Source organism: Sus scrofa, chromosome 1 (assembly GCF_000003025.6).
Source record: "Sus scrofa isolate TJ Tabasco breed Duroc chromosome 1, Sscrofa11.1, whole genome shotgun sequence".
Lineage (NCBI taxonomy): Eukaryota > Metazoa > Chordata > Mammalia > Artiodactyla > Suidae > Sus > Sus scrofa.
In genome coordinates, this window is record NC_010443.5 from 57,642,361 (window position 1) to 57,657,705 (window position 15,345).

General features: G+C 42.8%; 2 protein-coding genes across 8 annotated transcripts in view; one reads left to right on the plus strand and one right to left on the minus strand.

The window, feature by feature from the left end:
* Window positions 1-5,902, plus strand: part of ANKRD6 (ankyrin repeat domain 6) — a 210,316-nt gene extending 204,414 nt beyond the window's left edge. For all 7 annotated transcript variants that reach the window (XM_021089984.1, XM_021089998.1, XM_021089991.1 and 4 more), the window contains one exon: window positions 1,300-5,902. In XM_021089984.1, the coding sequence (XP_020945643.1) occupies window positions 1,300-1,871 (572 nt within the window). In that variant the 3' untranslated portion in view covers window positions 1,872-5,902. The remainder of the gene's footprint in view (window positions 1-1,299) is intronic.
* Window positions 9,322-12,535, minus strand: LYRM2 (LYR motif containing 2). The gene is made up of 3 exons (XM_003121299.4): window positions 12,420-12,535; window positions 11,627-11,767; window positions 9,322-10,191 (listed from the first exon to the last, which is right to left on the minus strand). The coding sequence occupies exons 1-3, from the start codon at window positions 12,462-12,464 to the stop codon at window positions 10,111-10,113; spliced, it is 267 nt and encodes an 88-aa protein (XP_003121347.1). The 5' UTR covers window positions 12,465-12,535; the 3' UTR covers window positions 9,322-10,110.

Here is a 15,345-nt window from a genome sequence, read left to right on the forward strand (position 1 = left end):
TTCATTGATCTTTTCTATGGATTTCTTTGTTTCTATTTCATTGATTTCTGCTCTGATCTTTATGATTTCTTTCCTTCTGCTAATTTTAGGTCTTGTCTGTTCTTCTCTCTCGAGCTGCTTTAGATGTAAAGTTAGCTTGTTTATTTGAGCTTTTTCTTGTTTCCTGAGGGGGGGCTTGTATTGCTATAAACTTTCCTCTTAGAGCGGCTTTTGCTGCATCCCATAGGTTTTGGAGTGTCGTATCTTCATTGTCATTTGCTGCTAGGTATTTTTTAATTTCCTCTTTGATTTCTTCAGTGATCCATTGGTTGTTTAGTAGCATGTTGTTTAGCCTCCACATGTTTGTGTTTTTTTCAGTTTTTTTCTTGTTGACTTCTAGTTGTATAGTGTTGTGGTTGGAAAAGATGCTTGATATGATTTCAATTTTCTTAAAGTTACCAAGGTTGGACTTGTAGCCCAGGATGTGATCAATTTTAGAGAATGTTCCATGTGCACTTGAGAAGAATGTGTATTTTGTTGCTTTTGGATGGAATGTCCTATAAATATCTAAGTCCGTCTGGTTTAATGCATCATTCAGGGCCTGTGTTTCCTTATTGATTTTCTGTCTGGTTGATCTGTCCATTGCTGTAAGTGGGGTCTTAAAGTCCCTGACTATGGTTGTGTTATTGCCAATTTGTCCTTTTAAGTTTGTTAGCAGTTGCCTTATATATTGTGGTGAACCTATGTTGGGCGTGTAGATATTTAAAATTGTTATATCTTCTTCTTGGATTGATCCTTTGATCATTATGTAATGTCCTTCTTTGTCCCTTAAAATATTCTTCAAAGTCTATTTTGTCTGATATGAGTATTGCTACTCCAGCTTTCTTTTGATCCCCGTTTGTGTGAAATATTTTCTTCCATCCTCTCACTTTCAATTTGTATGTGACCCTAGAAGTGAAGTGGGTCTCTTGAAGACAGCATATATATGGGTCTTGTTTTTGTATCCATTCAGCCAGTCTCTGTCTTTTGGTTGGGGCATTTAGTCCATTAACATTTAAGGTAATTATTGATATGTATGTTCTAATTGCCACTTTATTAACTGCTTTGGATTTGTTTTTGTTGCTCTTTTTTCTTTCCTTCTTCTCTTGTTCTTTTCTGCCTAGAGATGTTCTTTAGAATTTGTTGTAAGGCTGGTTTAGTGTTGCTGAATTCTCTCAGCTTTTGCTTATCTGTGAAGGTTTTGATTTCTCCTTCAAATCTGAATGAGAGCCTTGCTGGGTAGAGTAATCTTGGTGACGTTTGTTTTCCTTTCCAAACCAGGTGTGGATCAGTCAGTGGTGACTGCAGTTGCAGCAGTGGCGTCTGACAGCTCCCCGCAGGTGGTTAGGCCCAAGGAAAAGGCCCCCAGCTCCACAGCTACCCACAGACCCCAGCAGGAGCTGTCTTCCTCAGACCACACTGGCTCCCGGCTGAGGAACGTCAAGGTGCAGACAGCCTCGCTACCCTTGAAAGAAGCAGCCAAATGTGATTCGCAGGCTGGGCCCTGTGTAGACAGAGGCACTCAAACCAAGAAGTCTGGGAAAAGTGGGCAGATGAGGCACCGAGGCCAGCAGCCAGCACCCAGCGCTGCCTGTGGGCAGCCACCGCCAGCAGCAGGCGGCGAGCAGACTGCCCCTCACATTCGAGACACCTCCCAAGCGCTAGAGCTCACCCAGTATTTCTTTGAGGCTGTTTCTACCCAGATGGAAAAGTGGTATGAGAGGAAGATCGAGGAAGCACGAAGCCAAGCCAGTCAGAAAGCCCAGCAAGACAAGGCCACACTGGAGGAACACATTAAGAGTTTAGAGGAGGAACTTGCTAAACTAAGGACTAAGGTACAGAAGGAAAACTAGGGCCTGGGATGTGGCACAGAAAAGGTTCTTGAGGGTTTCCGGTCCTGCAGCTGCAGAAGAGCTCTGCCCAAGGTGTTGATTACTGCACAGAGCAGACTTGCCTTTGAAAGAGTCACTCATTTCTAAAACATGCCAGACACATGCTTCCTCTGCCCTGAAGTTATGAAGACTTCAACAATTAGACTGAAACCAGGGGATGCTCGCCTAGTGTCAGATTTCACTACTTGAAACCGCAGCCCAAGTTCATCTGAAGTTCAAAAGCTCAGATTAGCAAGCCATACGAAGAAACTGAAGGATGTGTAAGCCTAAATCCTAGTATTGAGGATGTGAAAAATGTAATTGAAAAGCAAGAAAAAATATTAATCCCCTGTGAACTTGACTCAAGCAGTCATTCATATATACACACCCACTGCGCCTGGACAGAGTGTCTTTCTGTAAGAGTCCTAACAGACACGCTCAGCTCCCTCCCTCAAGTTCAGAGTTCTCAAAATGCTGGCAGTTTGACCAGGGAAAAACATACCAAACAAATTTTGAGGAGAAGAATTTTCATCATGTCACAAGATCTAGTATATCTTAAAATATTTTGAAAAGTCAAGAGTGTATTTAAATAATGAGTTAATTGGCTAAGAGCACTGGGAATTGTTGTTAATAATGAACTCAAGGAGTTCCCATCGTAGCTCAGTGGTGACAAACCTGACTAGTATCCATGAGAGCACAGGTTCGATCCCTGGCCTGGCACAGTGGGTTAAGGATCTGACGTTGCTGTGAGCTGTAGTGTAGGTCACAGATGTGGCTCAGATCTGGTATTCTGTGGCTGTGGCGTAGGCCAGCAGCTGTAGCTCCAATTCAACCCCTAGCCTTGGAACTTGCCACCCTAAAAAGTGGGGAAAAAACCCAGAAAACCAAAAACAAAAAACAAAACCCCACCTCAAATTAAAAAGGTTCAAGTCATTTGATCATGGTTTCTGTATTTTTTTAGCCAAAAGACAGAAATACTACAATTAATCATGGTGATTTTGGGAGTTACCATTATGGCTTAGTGATAACAAACCCGACTAGTGTCCATGAGGATGTGGGTTTGATCCCTAGCCTCACTCAGTGGGTTAAGAATCCAGTGTTGCTGTGAGCTGTGGTGTAGGCCAGCAGCTGTAGCTCCGATTAGACCCCTAGCCTGGGAACTTCCATATGCCGCTAGGGCAGCCCTAAGAAAAGAAAAGAAAAAAAAAAAATCATAGTGACTTTAATAAAGTGGATTAATGGAAAAACATTCCCGTATCAATTACTTGAATTTCTGTAACCTAATTTATAGCCAATTATCTTATAGTTCCTTTCTAAATTTGAACTTGGCTTATATTTTATAAAGAAATATGGCTGTTTTTTTAAAGTATTTCATTTTGAATTGAATTCTGCCATTGAAGAACCTCAGAAGCTTTCTACTGCTTTGCAGGGACTATGTCAGCTAAATAATTCAATCGTTGATTTAGATTCCCCAGTTTCATGGAGGCCTGTGGATTTTACTCTACTCTATGGAGTATACAAAATTGCAAAAGTAGCTTGTGTATGTTGAAACTTTAGAATTTAATTATCTTCTAGGTTTCTTGTTCCTTGGAATGTGGCATTATATTCATCTCAAAATTCCATGTATGTATAGAAACCTCAGTTCTATTTCTCTAAACACAGGAACCAAGTAACTGTTGTCTATAATTTTGAATAAAGTGTTGCTCATTGAGCCAAAGAGAAAATATGACTTCTTTTCATGGGAACATCCAGAAAAAGTATGCATTTAGTCGCTGTGTTTTATGCCTATAGGCTGACAGTTGTTTCTGGTTCTTTTCAGTAGTGACAATCTATGGATCTAGGTGTTCCTAATAAATGTAGATGTACGCAGTCACTGCACAACCAGGATAGGGAATTAATTTGATGTTGTCTCAAGTTTAACTTCAGGTGTGTAAGCTCGGCCTGTTCTCCCACTACCATATGAGGACAAGGCTCTTTCCCAGAAGCTCTGGTTGGATTGCTAACTGTAGGGTGCTTTGCTCTCTTTGTTTCCCTGTTTGTTCCTAATGCAAAATCGCAGGCTTGTAGAGCTAGATGGTACCTTGAGTTTTCTTTTTTTTTTTTTTTTTTTTTACCTTTTTGTCTTTTTAGGGCTGCATCCTTGGCATATGGAGGTTCCCAGGCTAGGGGTCAAATCAGAGCTGTAGCCTACTGGCCTACACCACAACCACAGCAATGCCAGATCTGAGCCGCATGTGCCACCTACACCACAGCTCACGGCAACCCCGGATCCTGAACCCACTGAGCGAGGCCAGGGATCGAAGCTGCAACCTCATGGTTCCCAGTGGGATTTGTTTCAGCTGCGCCAAGACGGGAGCTCTGGTACCTTGAGTTTTCTAAAACTATCCCCAAAAAGGCATCACCAACTTCTTTAGAATCCTTCCTCAGTATACATCAGTCTACTGAGAGCTGCCTTATTCTGAATTCCAAAAATGTTCAGTAAATTATGATCTAAACAGGAGCTGTTTTCACCTATTAAAAGATGTTATCAGGCGGGTTGCAGAGGGCAGGCCGGGAGAGGAGTGGCCATTTTTAAAATCTGACCCTAACTGAAACAGGTGTAGGCACTGCACTTTTGCTTCCTCGAGCGCTATTTTTCTTGCTGACTTTCAGCGGATGGAAAAGCCACCATCCAGTCTGAAACAAACAAAAAAATGTCAGCCGCTGGCTCGGTCACTGCTCCCGGGAACCTAAGAGTCTCGCCCGCCCAGCCCCCCGCTTCTCCCAAAGGGCCCACTGCCTCCACGAAGAGTTGGGCTGTGTCAGCCGCAGGTTTCTCGGGGCCAAGGCGAGGCTCTGACCACAGGGAAAGGAAGAGTTCCCTAAGCTGTGGCATGTGCAGCCAGGACTTGGCTCAGATACTTGCAAAGAGAAAAAAAAAAAAAAAAAAAAACCCAGCCAAACAAAAGATGTTACTGGGAGTTCCCTTCATGGCTCCCTAGGTTAAGAAACCCAATAAGGATCCATGAGGTTGCAGGTTGGATCCCTGGCCTCGCTCAGTGTGTTAAAAATCCAGCGTTGCCGTGACCTGTGGTATAGGTTGCAGACGCTGCTCAGATCCCACCGTTGCTGTGGCTCTGGCGGAGGCCGGCGGCTATAGCTCCAACTGGACCCCTAGCCTGGGAACCTCCATATGCCGTGGTGCAGCCCTAAAAAGCAAAAACAAAAACATGTTACCGCCAGAGGTTCCTTGTGGGAAAATACTGAAAACAAATTTTATCTGGACCATAGAGTGCTTTGGTGGGAAGTGTTTTGATTATGTAACTTGTATCCATTAGAAGCAGGCAACTTATTGTGAACTGGAAAATTCTGTCAGTCACCATCAGGAAGAGACTAGCGGAGAACATGAAAGGGCAGATGCGCCTAGTCTGGTGGATTACGTGAATCTTGTCTCTTCACAGGAGGGAAACCAACAGACCAGGCAAGCAATGGGCAGCCAGCCTCTCACTCAAAGAGATCACAGCATTTCAAGACCAGTGCAATAGCTTTTTTAGCAACTGTATTTGGTCTGTTTTTGTTCCTTAGCTTTGTCAAAATCTTAACTTCATGTGTAGTTTTTCGTATTTTTTCCTTTTGTGCTATTTGCTAAAATGAGCAAATGCCACAATAATGCTTTTGCAAAGCAGAACCATTACCAATTTATAGCCTTGTCATGTAGGTCATGTTTCAAAATGAGACTGGAATTTCAATAGCTGTGGGGAAAAATGATGTAAACCACAGAAAAGATGTATAATATTACAGTGGGTTTTTTAAATTGTTACTGCATTTATTGCCTTGAGTATAGTAAATATCTCTGATAGGTTATTAGTTCTAATCCTACCTTTAATTTTGGGAGCCCCAAATAAAGGAAGTGATGTTTTCATGTTTATATATTTTTTTTCAGTCAAATGTTGATGCTTGAGAGGTATGTTGTCTTCTATTTAATATTTTTATCACCTTACGTTTGTCTCTTCCAAGCATTAAAAATGGTTCTCAATAGTATGAGTAGTATCCCTTATTCAAAAAATGAAAGTGTGAATACTTTCTTCAGCCTTTGTTTTGATTTGTGTGGTTGACCAAGTTTTATGGCTCCTGAAAAAGTGCCTTCACTATGTTTCTGTAATTTAGAGCAAATACACCTGCTTTAAGGGGAGAAATTAGGTGCATGGCACAAAAAAGTAAAAAAAAATTTAAAGCCTGCTGTAACATGAAAAGATTGCTCCGTTCATGCTTAGACAAATGTTTTCTTTAAACTGTTCACCTTTTGGAAAATACTGAACAAAGGAGAAGGGAACAAAACATTACTTGAAATTGTATGCAGGTTAAGATAACATCTTTTTTGACTAACAAATTGTTTCTAAAAGCTAAATATATTTCTTCTATTTCTTCAGTTAAATAAGACTTAGAGGACAAACCAGTTTGAAAAACCTAATGACTTTTAGAATATCTTTTATGAAAGACAACTACATTAAGTATATACTTTTAGGGAGTTCCCGTCGTGGCTTTGGGGTCAACACATCAGACTGGTACCATGAGGATGCAGGTTTGATGCCTGGCTTCACTCAGTGGGTTAAGGATCATGTGTTGCCATGAGATGTGGTGTAGGTCAGACGCGGCTCAGATCCCAAGTTGCCATGGCTGTAGTGTAGCCTGGCAGCTGCAGCACTCATCGGACCCTTAGCCTGGGAACTTCCATTTTGCCGCAGGTGCAGCCTTAAAAAGCAAAAACAAAAACAAAAAACTTTCAGTTGTTATTTTAAGGGGAAATATCCTTTTCCTGTGCTAGTGAGTCAAATATTTTATGACTCTACCTGTGAACACACTGATTTAAATCCATGACACAAAAGCAAGACACAGTCCAGCAAAGAATTTTTTTTTTTTTAAATACAAAACAGACTGGGTAAAAGTGATTTACTCTTCTCAGTAAACAAAAGTAGTAAATTTAATCCTTAAAGTATTTCTCAAATGTCTGACTCAAGGAAATAGCCTGTGCCAATTCCTCATTTGGCACAGAATGACAGTTTGTTTTTTATCCTATTTAGGTTTAATTTTACATAATCCCAGTTTTTTTCAAGGTAGGTGTAAGCTGCTTCCTTTTTTTTTTCCCTCAAATTTTCCTTATTCTATAAATGACATAATTTATTTAAGTTAGTATGGATCTCTGACACTCAGCTTCTGAGCAGAGGAGTGTGTCTACAGTAAGACAAATACCAGGAAATATGTTTTGCCTTCCTCAAACATTAGAAAGTCATCTCTCTCTGCAGACACATCTGCAATGCCTTTGTTTTGAATTTAAAACTGATGGCACACTGAAAAGGGGTCAGTGACACAGGGGCAGTCAGTATGTTAAATAATAAATAGCCTTAGCCACTTCTCATATGCTAGAAAACTTCTCTTTAAAAAAACTCAATATAAGATGATTGATTTGTTGTAGTTCATATATATAAATCAAACATTTAAACATCTTAAACTTTGGGAACATGGAATTCCCATAATGGCTCAGTGCGTTAAGAAGCTGACTACTATCCATGAGGATGTGGGTTCAATTCCTGGCCTCCCTCAGTGGATTAGGGATTTGGCGTTGCTGTGAGCTGTGGTGTAGGTCGCAGACGCAGCTCAGATTCGGGGTGGCTGTGGCTGTGGCTGTGGCTGGCAGCTGCAGCTTTGATTTAACCCCTAGCCTGGGAACCTCAATATGCTGCAGGTGCAGCTCTAAAAAGAAAAAAAACTTTAGAATCAAAACTTGGTATAGTTTACAGGGAACACCCAGAAAGTGAATTTGCATAATCCAAAAAAACAGATAAAGTTGATGACTAAAATGTGTTTCACCAGTTCTATTCTGGCCAGCATCTTATTAGTTCATGACCATGGTTCCATATGTGAGAAGAAATTGCTAAATAAATTTTCTCGTGAGCTAAACAACAGCTTTGCCCTATAATTCAGAAGAGATAATTGAAGATGTTAATTGAACAAATAAAATCAACAAAGATGAAGGGAAAAGCTTGTCCATGAGAAAAACCTTGGCCTTTGGAAGATAAAAATTCAATTTTTAGTGTTTTACCCACTTAAAAGGCAAAATCAAAAACAAAACCCCAAATTGGTATCTGCAGGAGTCTGTGGTATTTGATTCTTGCAAATACAAACCACAAAGGCTGTTACGTCTTCCACATACACCACTGCTAGGAAGAACATCGAAGTCACTGACTGCCACACTTCATAAAAGGATGGGTTTTAGCTCTAAGAGTTTAGATTTACTAGCAACAGCCTGAACTTGACTATGTATGTTAGTCATGCCTCACAAAGAATAAATATTTCTGAAGTTGTTCTCTGTTCAGAAACTGTTCACAAATGCTTTTCCTTCTGTTCATCAGATGGCTTGACTAATGTACATCTATATAAAAACCTCAAAGTTGGCTCATGCAAGCATTTGAAATGAGTACATTCCCCTGTGGCAGCGTATTCAGAATAATTTTATCTGTGGGCGCTGAGGCTGTGGGAGGCAAAGGTGGGCCCTGGAGTGCAGGTCATTGACATGCCACCATCAGTTCATGCCTCTCCAATGGCCCGGGGCCCAATGCTAGATACCACTGATCCTGCAAAAGTTTTTCTACATCCTTCAGATGCTGGTCAGAATCTTGGATTACCTTTTTAGATCTGTTCTGTCTGCCAACCCCAGCCTCTTCCACAAGCTTACACTTTTCACCAAATTAACTGTTATACATTTGGTCTCTTTCAAAAGTGTCCTGAAGTCAACTTATTCATCAGACTCTTTTTCTTCCTGTCAACTGGAGAACCTAAGGCACTGAGGAGTTTAATGATTTATTTTCCTTTCCCCCTGGTTGTTAAGGTAACTGCCTAGTTTCATCCAGAAGTTATGTCTTCTTTTTGGTAAGCACTTCAATGTGTTAAGCTTCTCTTTCTCCTCTCTTTCCAATGACGTTCTAGATGTCTACTGGTGATCTTTTCAGAGAGTTTTCTGAGTATCTTATGATGCATCTGAAGAACATGCCTCGACTACCCTAAGTGGTAATGCAGAAGGATTTTCCAGGAAAGCTCCAGGTGTCTCCTGAGGTCAGTATGTCTCCAGCCCTGAATCTCACACAGATTTTTCTTTTTTCTATGCTTTTTAGGGCCACATGTGTGGCATATGGAAGTTCCCAGTCTAGGGGTTGAATCGGAGCTAGATCTGCTGGCCTACACCACAGCCGCATCAATGCCAGATCCAAGCTGCCTCTGTGACCCACACCACAGCTCATGGCAACACCAGATCCTTAACCCCCGAGCGAGACCAGGAATGGAACCCGCCTTCTCATGGATCCTAGTCGGATTCATCACTGCTGAGCCACAATGGGAACTCTCTCAAACAGCTTTACTACACAATGTTATATATCAACTATAGCTCAAAAAGAAAAAATCGGGGGAAAAACAGCTTTATTGAGATACAATTCATATACCATACATATAAAATGTGTAATTCGGTGGTTTTGTATACTCAAGAGTTGTACATTCACATAAATGGAATCATAATATATGATCTTTTGTGACTGGCCTCTTAATAATGTTTTCAAGATTTATCCAGATGTAGCATGTATCAATACTTCATTCCTTTTTGTTTGCTAAATAATACTCTATTGTATGGGTATACCAGGTTTTACTCAACCATTAAATCAACTGATGAGCACTTGGACTGTCTACTTTTTGGCTGTCATGAATAATGCTATTTACTCTTTTGGGCAACTCAGTCTGTTTTCCAAAGAGGCTGCACAATTTCATCGTCCCACCAGCAATGTAAAAGGGTTCCAGGTTCTTCACCAACATTTCCAATTTTCTCCCTTTTTAATTACTGCCATTCTAGTGGATGTGAATAGTATCTCTGGGTGGTTTTTATTTGCATTTCCCTGATGATTAATGCTGCTGAACATCTTTTTATGTGCTGACCATCTATCAGACTGATTTTTGCTTCTTACAAAAACTGCTGACCCATCCAAAAACATTGTCAAAACACAGGTAAGTTTTCCAGTGCTGAGGCAATTGCTCTGACGTACTTTTCTTGACTCTCTCTGTGAACTGCCATTCTCCATGTTCTGAGATCCTGCCAAGAGGCTTTACATACAGTTTCACTTGGTTTGGGGCTGCCCATTGTTGAACTTCAGCTCAACTAAATACATGGAAACTTTCAAAATCTTTCAGAATAATGTTGTAGTTAAGATCTGGCTAAGGCAAGTGTTTTTTCTAACTCCTTGAGCTGCATATTGCCTTGAGTAATCATCATCCGGATTGTATCCTGTAGGAGAAAGTGAAATCTGGTCACTGTTTTAATTGGTTAAACAAGGTACAGCTCTACCATTTTACTGGTTCAAATCAAGAACCAATACTGAGAATTGGAACTGATGCATATTAGAGTCAAAAGCTACCAATTAGATGTGTTGACTTAAAAAATGCACAACCCGAAAGTTGAGAGTTAGGTTTTATTTGGGGACAAAATTAGAACTTAAGCATGGGAGACAGCCTCTCAGGTAGCCCAAAGAAACCACTCCTAGGAGTTGAGGGAGGAGCTAGGATATGTAGGACCATTTGCAACAAAAAGGCAGGTTACAGGAACAAAAGAGGCCTGGGCTCACTGAAATCATTCCTTTGATATGCACCTTTGCTATCCGGACCAGTATCCTGAATTTTCACAGCCTTCAGGACTCACCAGCTCTCACCCTTGGAGGTGACTGCATTCGAAGATGACCATGACATTATTTGCTTTATGCCTAATTACAGCCAGGCGGTGATATTTCATATGGCTCTGAAATACTGCCCATAGAGGAAAGGGATATGATATAGGTGAGGGGGAGGTGAATGCAGCCATGCAGACAGTTTACAAAACTGTGTTGCTGATCTCCTGAAGGTTACTACTAGTCACAAGGAGCAGACATCACCATGAAGGATTTTGGTGTTTTTCTTTTTCTTTTTTTTTTTTTTGGCTTTTTTAGGGCCACACCTGCAGCATATGGAGTTCCCAGGCTAGGGGTCCAACTGGGGCTGTAGCCTACGGCCTACACCACAGCCACAGCAATGCAGGATCCAAGCCGTATCTTTGACCGATGCCACAGCTCACGGCAGTGCTGGATCCTTAACCCACTGAGTGAGGCCAGGGATCCAACCTGAAACCTCATTGTTCCTTGTCGGATTCGACAGGAACGAGAGGAACTCCTAGTGTTTTTCTATATATGAGGAGATGCAAGAATTGGGCACATAAAATCTTCTAAAAATATCTATCTGAAGACCTGTTTTCCAGTTTTCCCAGAGCACAGAGTGCTTCACTCCTGATTTTCACCGAGCTCCACGCGGAGTACTATGGGTTGGCAGCTGCATAATTTAATCCATGTAGAGGCTGACGGCAAGCGCCAAACTTCAGTTCACAGGTGTGCCGTTCCTTCATACACCCCTGATGTACTTCCCAAATCATCATGCTCTAATTTTTATCTTTTCCTGTGTGTGTGCAGTTAGTTTACCAGAAAAGTCGGGTGATGATACTGTGGAGTGTAGATTCAGCAAAGTTTGTAAAAGTTAAAATTTCTTTTAAGAAAGTGAAAAATAAGTAGTATTAAGAACAATAATCAAGATACACCATCTCAGTGATAAAGTCCAAGATATCTACTAGACTTTTTTAAAAAACTCACTAATCAATACAAAAGGGCCAGGGCCCTCCCTCACTATCATCTTGGTCTCACCTCTTCGGTGGCATTTTTGTTTCTTTTGAATTCTTCCCTTGCCCAGTCCTTCAGGTATCTGCGATCAGAATCATTTGGAACTTGCCGAATTGCTTGCAAAATCCTTCTGTAGAGGAGGAGAACTTGCTGCCTTCTCATGAACTGGTCAGGAGAGTAGAAATGGCAATTAGAGCTGCACCGTCCACAGCCGAGGGCTTTACTTTAGCAAACCAAACTTACTGGATGACTTCGCTTTGGTCCTCAGTTTTAAAAGGGGCAAAGAAAAACAACCCCCCCCCTTTAAGAAAACAGCAGCAGTAAGTTTATCTGGTCTGTTTGCTTGCTCCTTTGTCAAACATAAGAACCCTTAACCTCGAAAGCTGCCCACTGGGCAGAAAAGGGCTACCAGTCTCCTAGAAACTGTAACCACTGCAAGAATAATTTTCCTAAATTAAGGAAGTAGTTAAAAATCCCTTGGTAACCGCATCTGCTCCTTCCCAAAGCTCAGAACAGGCAGAATAGTCTTTACCGTGGCCGCTGGGCAGCTGAGGTGTCGGGGCACAGAAACACAAAGCCTGACCTGCCTCCCAAATCAGGGACTGAAGGGTCGCCCCGCCCCCCTGCGCTTCCTGTTGGCTGCGCGGCTCGAAGCCCCGCCCCCATGCCCGTGCCAATCAGAGTGCGGCGCGCTAGGGTCACCCGCCTGGTCGTCCAGAGGCCCACTCTGTAGACTGGGTTCTGGGAGCGTGGAGAATCGAGCTTAGCTCGGCTCACCGGAAAGCTGCCCTAAGAGGCCGGCGAGAACAGCTGGTACCTGTTTTAGCGTTAGCGTCGCTGGGGGTAAGCGAGAAGTGGCCATGTCCTCCAGTCAGCTTGGTTCTCCAGGGCCCCAGCGCGCAGGAGCGGACGTGAGGCAGTGAGGGGGCGGGGCGAGCTCGGTTTCCTGGGAGACGGCCTGCAGCTTGTGCCTAGGCCTGGAGAGCCCCGCGGTCTCTCTGAAGGCCAAGGGTTTGTAGTCAAGTAGTTATCAGCCAAGTTTTCTCATCCGTGAAACAACAGTTTTTTCAGATTGTTATGAGAATGAAATAGTAGCAAGGTATTTAGCACAGATCCTGGCATGTGGTTAAGAAGTTTAAGTTAAGGTTTTGGGAAGTGAGGGGAGAAACGACTGTATTCCTTTTAAGATTTAGTATATATAATTTAGAATACTAAGCCGTGAACTCTGATGTGGGTTGCAGACCCTGCTTGGATCCCGCGTTACTGTGGCTGTGGCATAGGCTGGCAGTTGTAGTTCCGATTTGACCCCTAGTCTGGGAACTTCCATATGCTGCAGGTGTAGCCCTAAAAAGCAAAAAAAAAAAAAAATATATATATATATATATATATATATACAGTAAAATATAAAATACCAATTTCTCTTAAATTTAGCGTCTTGCTCTTTCTTTTTTCTAGTTTTCATCCTGTTCTTTTTCGAGCCTTTTTCTGGGCACTGTAGTCGTAGTAATAGTAATTAGTTAACAAGTCTTTACATGCTTGCCCCAGGAGTTCCGGTCGTGGTGCAGTGATTAACGAATCGGACTAGGAACCATGAGGTTGCGGGTTCGGTCCCTGCCCTTGCTCAGTGGGTTAATGATCCAGCATTGCCGTGAGCTGTGGTGTAGGCCGCAGACGCGGCTCGGATCCCGCGTTGCTGTGGCCCTGGCTCAGGCCGGTGGCTACAGTTCCGATTAGACCCCTAGTCTGGGAACCTCCATATGCCACAGGAAGTGGCCCTAGAAAAGGCAAAAAGACCAAAAAAACAATGCTTGCCCCATTGCAGTTTTATGAATTTTTGTATCCCAAATAACAAGGAACTGAATATCCCTATACCTTAAGATTTTATTTCCCTGTACTTGTTTTAGCCTCCCCTCAGCACACTCTATAGACTCTTAGGTTATATTAACTGCAAGTGGGGTTAGTGAATCCTTCCTACTTTTAAAAATAGAATTATGGAATTCCCATTTTGGTTCAGCGGTAACCATACTAGTATCCATGCGGCTGCAATTCAATCCCTGGCCTTGCTCAGTGGGTTAAGGATCTGGCCTTGCCGTGAGGTGTAAGCCGAAGACATGGTTCGGATCTGGGGTTGCTGTGGCTGTGGTGCAGGCCGGCAGCTGCAGCTCCAATTCAACTCCTAGCCTGAGAACCTCTGTATGTCAGGGATGCAGCCCTAAAAACTCCAAAAATATAAAAATAAAATGGAATTGTTCCTACTTAAAATACAGGGAGTTCCCTCTGTGGCACAATGAGTGGATTAGGAATGCTACTGCTCTGGTTGCTGTGGTGCCATGGGTTTGATCCTCAGCCCAGCACAAGTGGGTTAAGGATCTGGCATTGCTGCAGCTGTGATGGAGTCTCAGCTGTGGCTTGAATCTAATCCCTGGCCTGGAAATTGCATGTGACACTGGGTGCAGCTGTGGGGAAAATATGTATATGTCAGGTTTCTCTACTCTGCAGAGAAAATATGTATATGTCAGGTTTCTCTGCTCTGCACTCTCTGCAGAGAAAATATGTATATGTCAGGTTTCTCTGCTCTGCATTCTCTTTAGGTCCTTGCCTACACACATGGATTTGGAGGTGCAGGCTGAGAAGTGCTCTAGAGGTGCCAGGCTTCATCACACAAGGATGGAAGCAGGGTGTCTGACAGGAGGTTGTTCTGTCCAGGAGGTGCTACATCAGTGTGGGGATAGTCCCAGTGGTCTTGCCACGCAGGGATGGAGGCAAGTGGTCTCGATCAGCCCAGGATGGGAGTGGTTCTGGGTCAAAGGGAAGGGAATTTCCCCTCTAACCTAAAACGGCATTGTGACAGCTCTAACCTGGCCTCTGGTCCGTTGTCCCCAGCAAAAAACACTTTTTTTTTTTTTTGGTCTTTTTTAGGGCCCCACACGTGGCATATGGAGGTTCCCAGGCTAGGAGTCTAATTGGAGCCACAGCTGCCAGCCTATGCCAGAGCCACAGCAATGCCAGATCCTTAACCCACCGAGCAAGGCCAGGGACCAAACCCTCAACCTCATGGTTCCTAGTTGCACCATGACAGGAACTCCTCGGATGTCGAAATCTTGATCACAATCCAGGTAGCAGTTTATACCAAGTTTCATCTGTGTCCCCAGAGAGGGCAGTCTTACTGGGGTAGATACTGGCCCTGGCTGCAGCTGGGTCTTTCTTTATATCCATCCTGGACCTGTTTGGGGACCCCTATTCTCTTGCCCCACGCCCACTAATTTCCTGTCCAACCCCTCTGCACCATGTGTTGTTTTGATCCTCTGACTGGGTTGCTTGGGAAAAATAGGGAAGTGCTCTGCGGAGCCTAACTCTGATACTGCATGTGTCTTCATTGTTTGGTGGCCTGTTTTGGGGCACCCGGGTCCGAGTCTCTATCCTATCCTTCCTAACATATGTAGCCAAAAATGTTCAATTACCTGTTGACTGAGCATTTACTTGATTGCCTCACTTGGAATCCTTGGAGCTCCCTTTTCCTGGTTGTATTCTCCTGGCTACTTCACATTTCTTGCAGCCTGTTTTCTCATCTGTAAAGCTGTAATCAGGATCTGGTACACATAGGCACACTAATGATTATTCTCAGTGTTACCAGGCACTGTGTAAATGATGCTAATCCAGTGGCCACTTTTTGAAACTTGTGTAGTAATTAGCAATTTATTGACTTTTCTATGAAGTTAAATATCCCTTGCCACTTTTACACT

Coding starts and splice junctions, on each gene's coding strand:
- LYRM2 (XM_003121299.4), bottom strand. CDS start 12,464: ATGGCCACTTCTCGCTTACCCCCAGCGACGCTAACGCTAAAACAG. Junction 11,768..12,419: donor CGACGCTAACGCTAAAACAG/GTACCAGCTGTT, acceptor TCTCCTGACCAG/TTCATGAGAAGGCAGCAAGT. Junction 10,192..11,626: donor ACAAAAATGCCACCGAAGAG/GTGAGACCAAGA, acceptor TTTCTCCTACAG/GATACAATCCGGATGATGAT.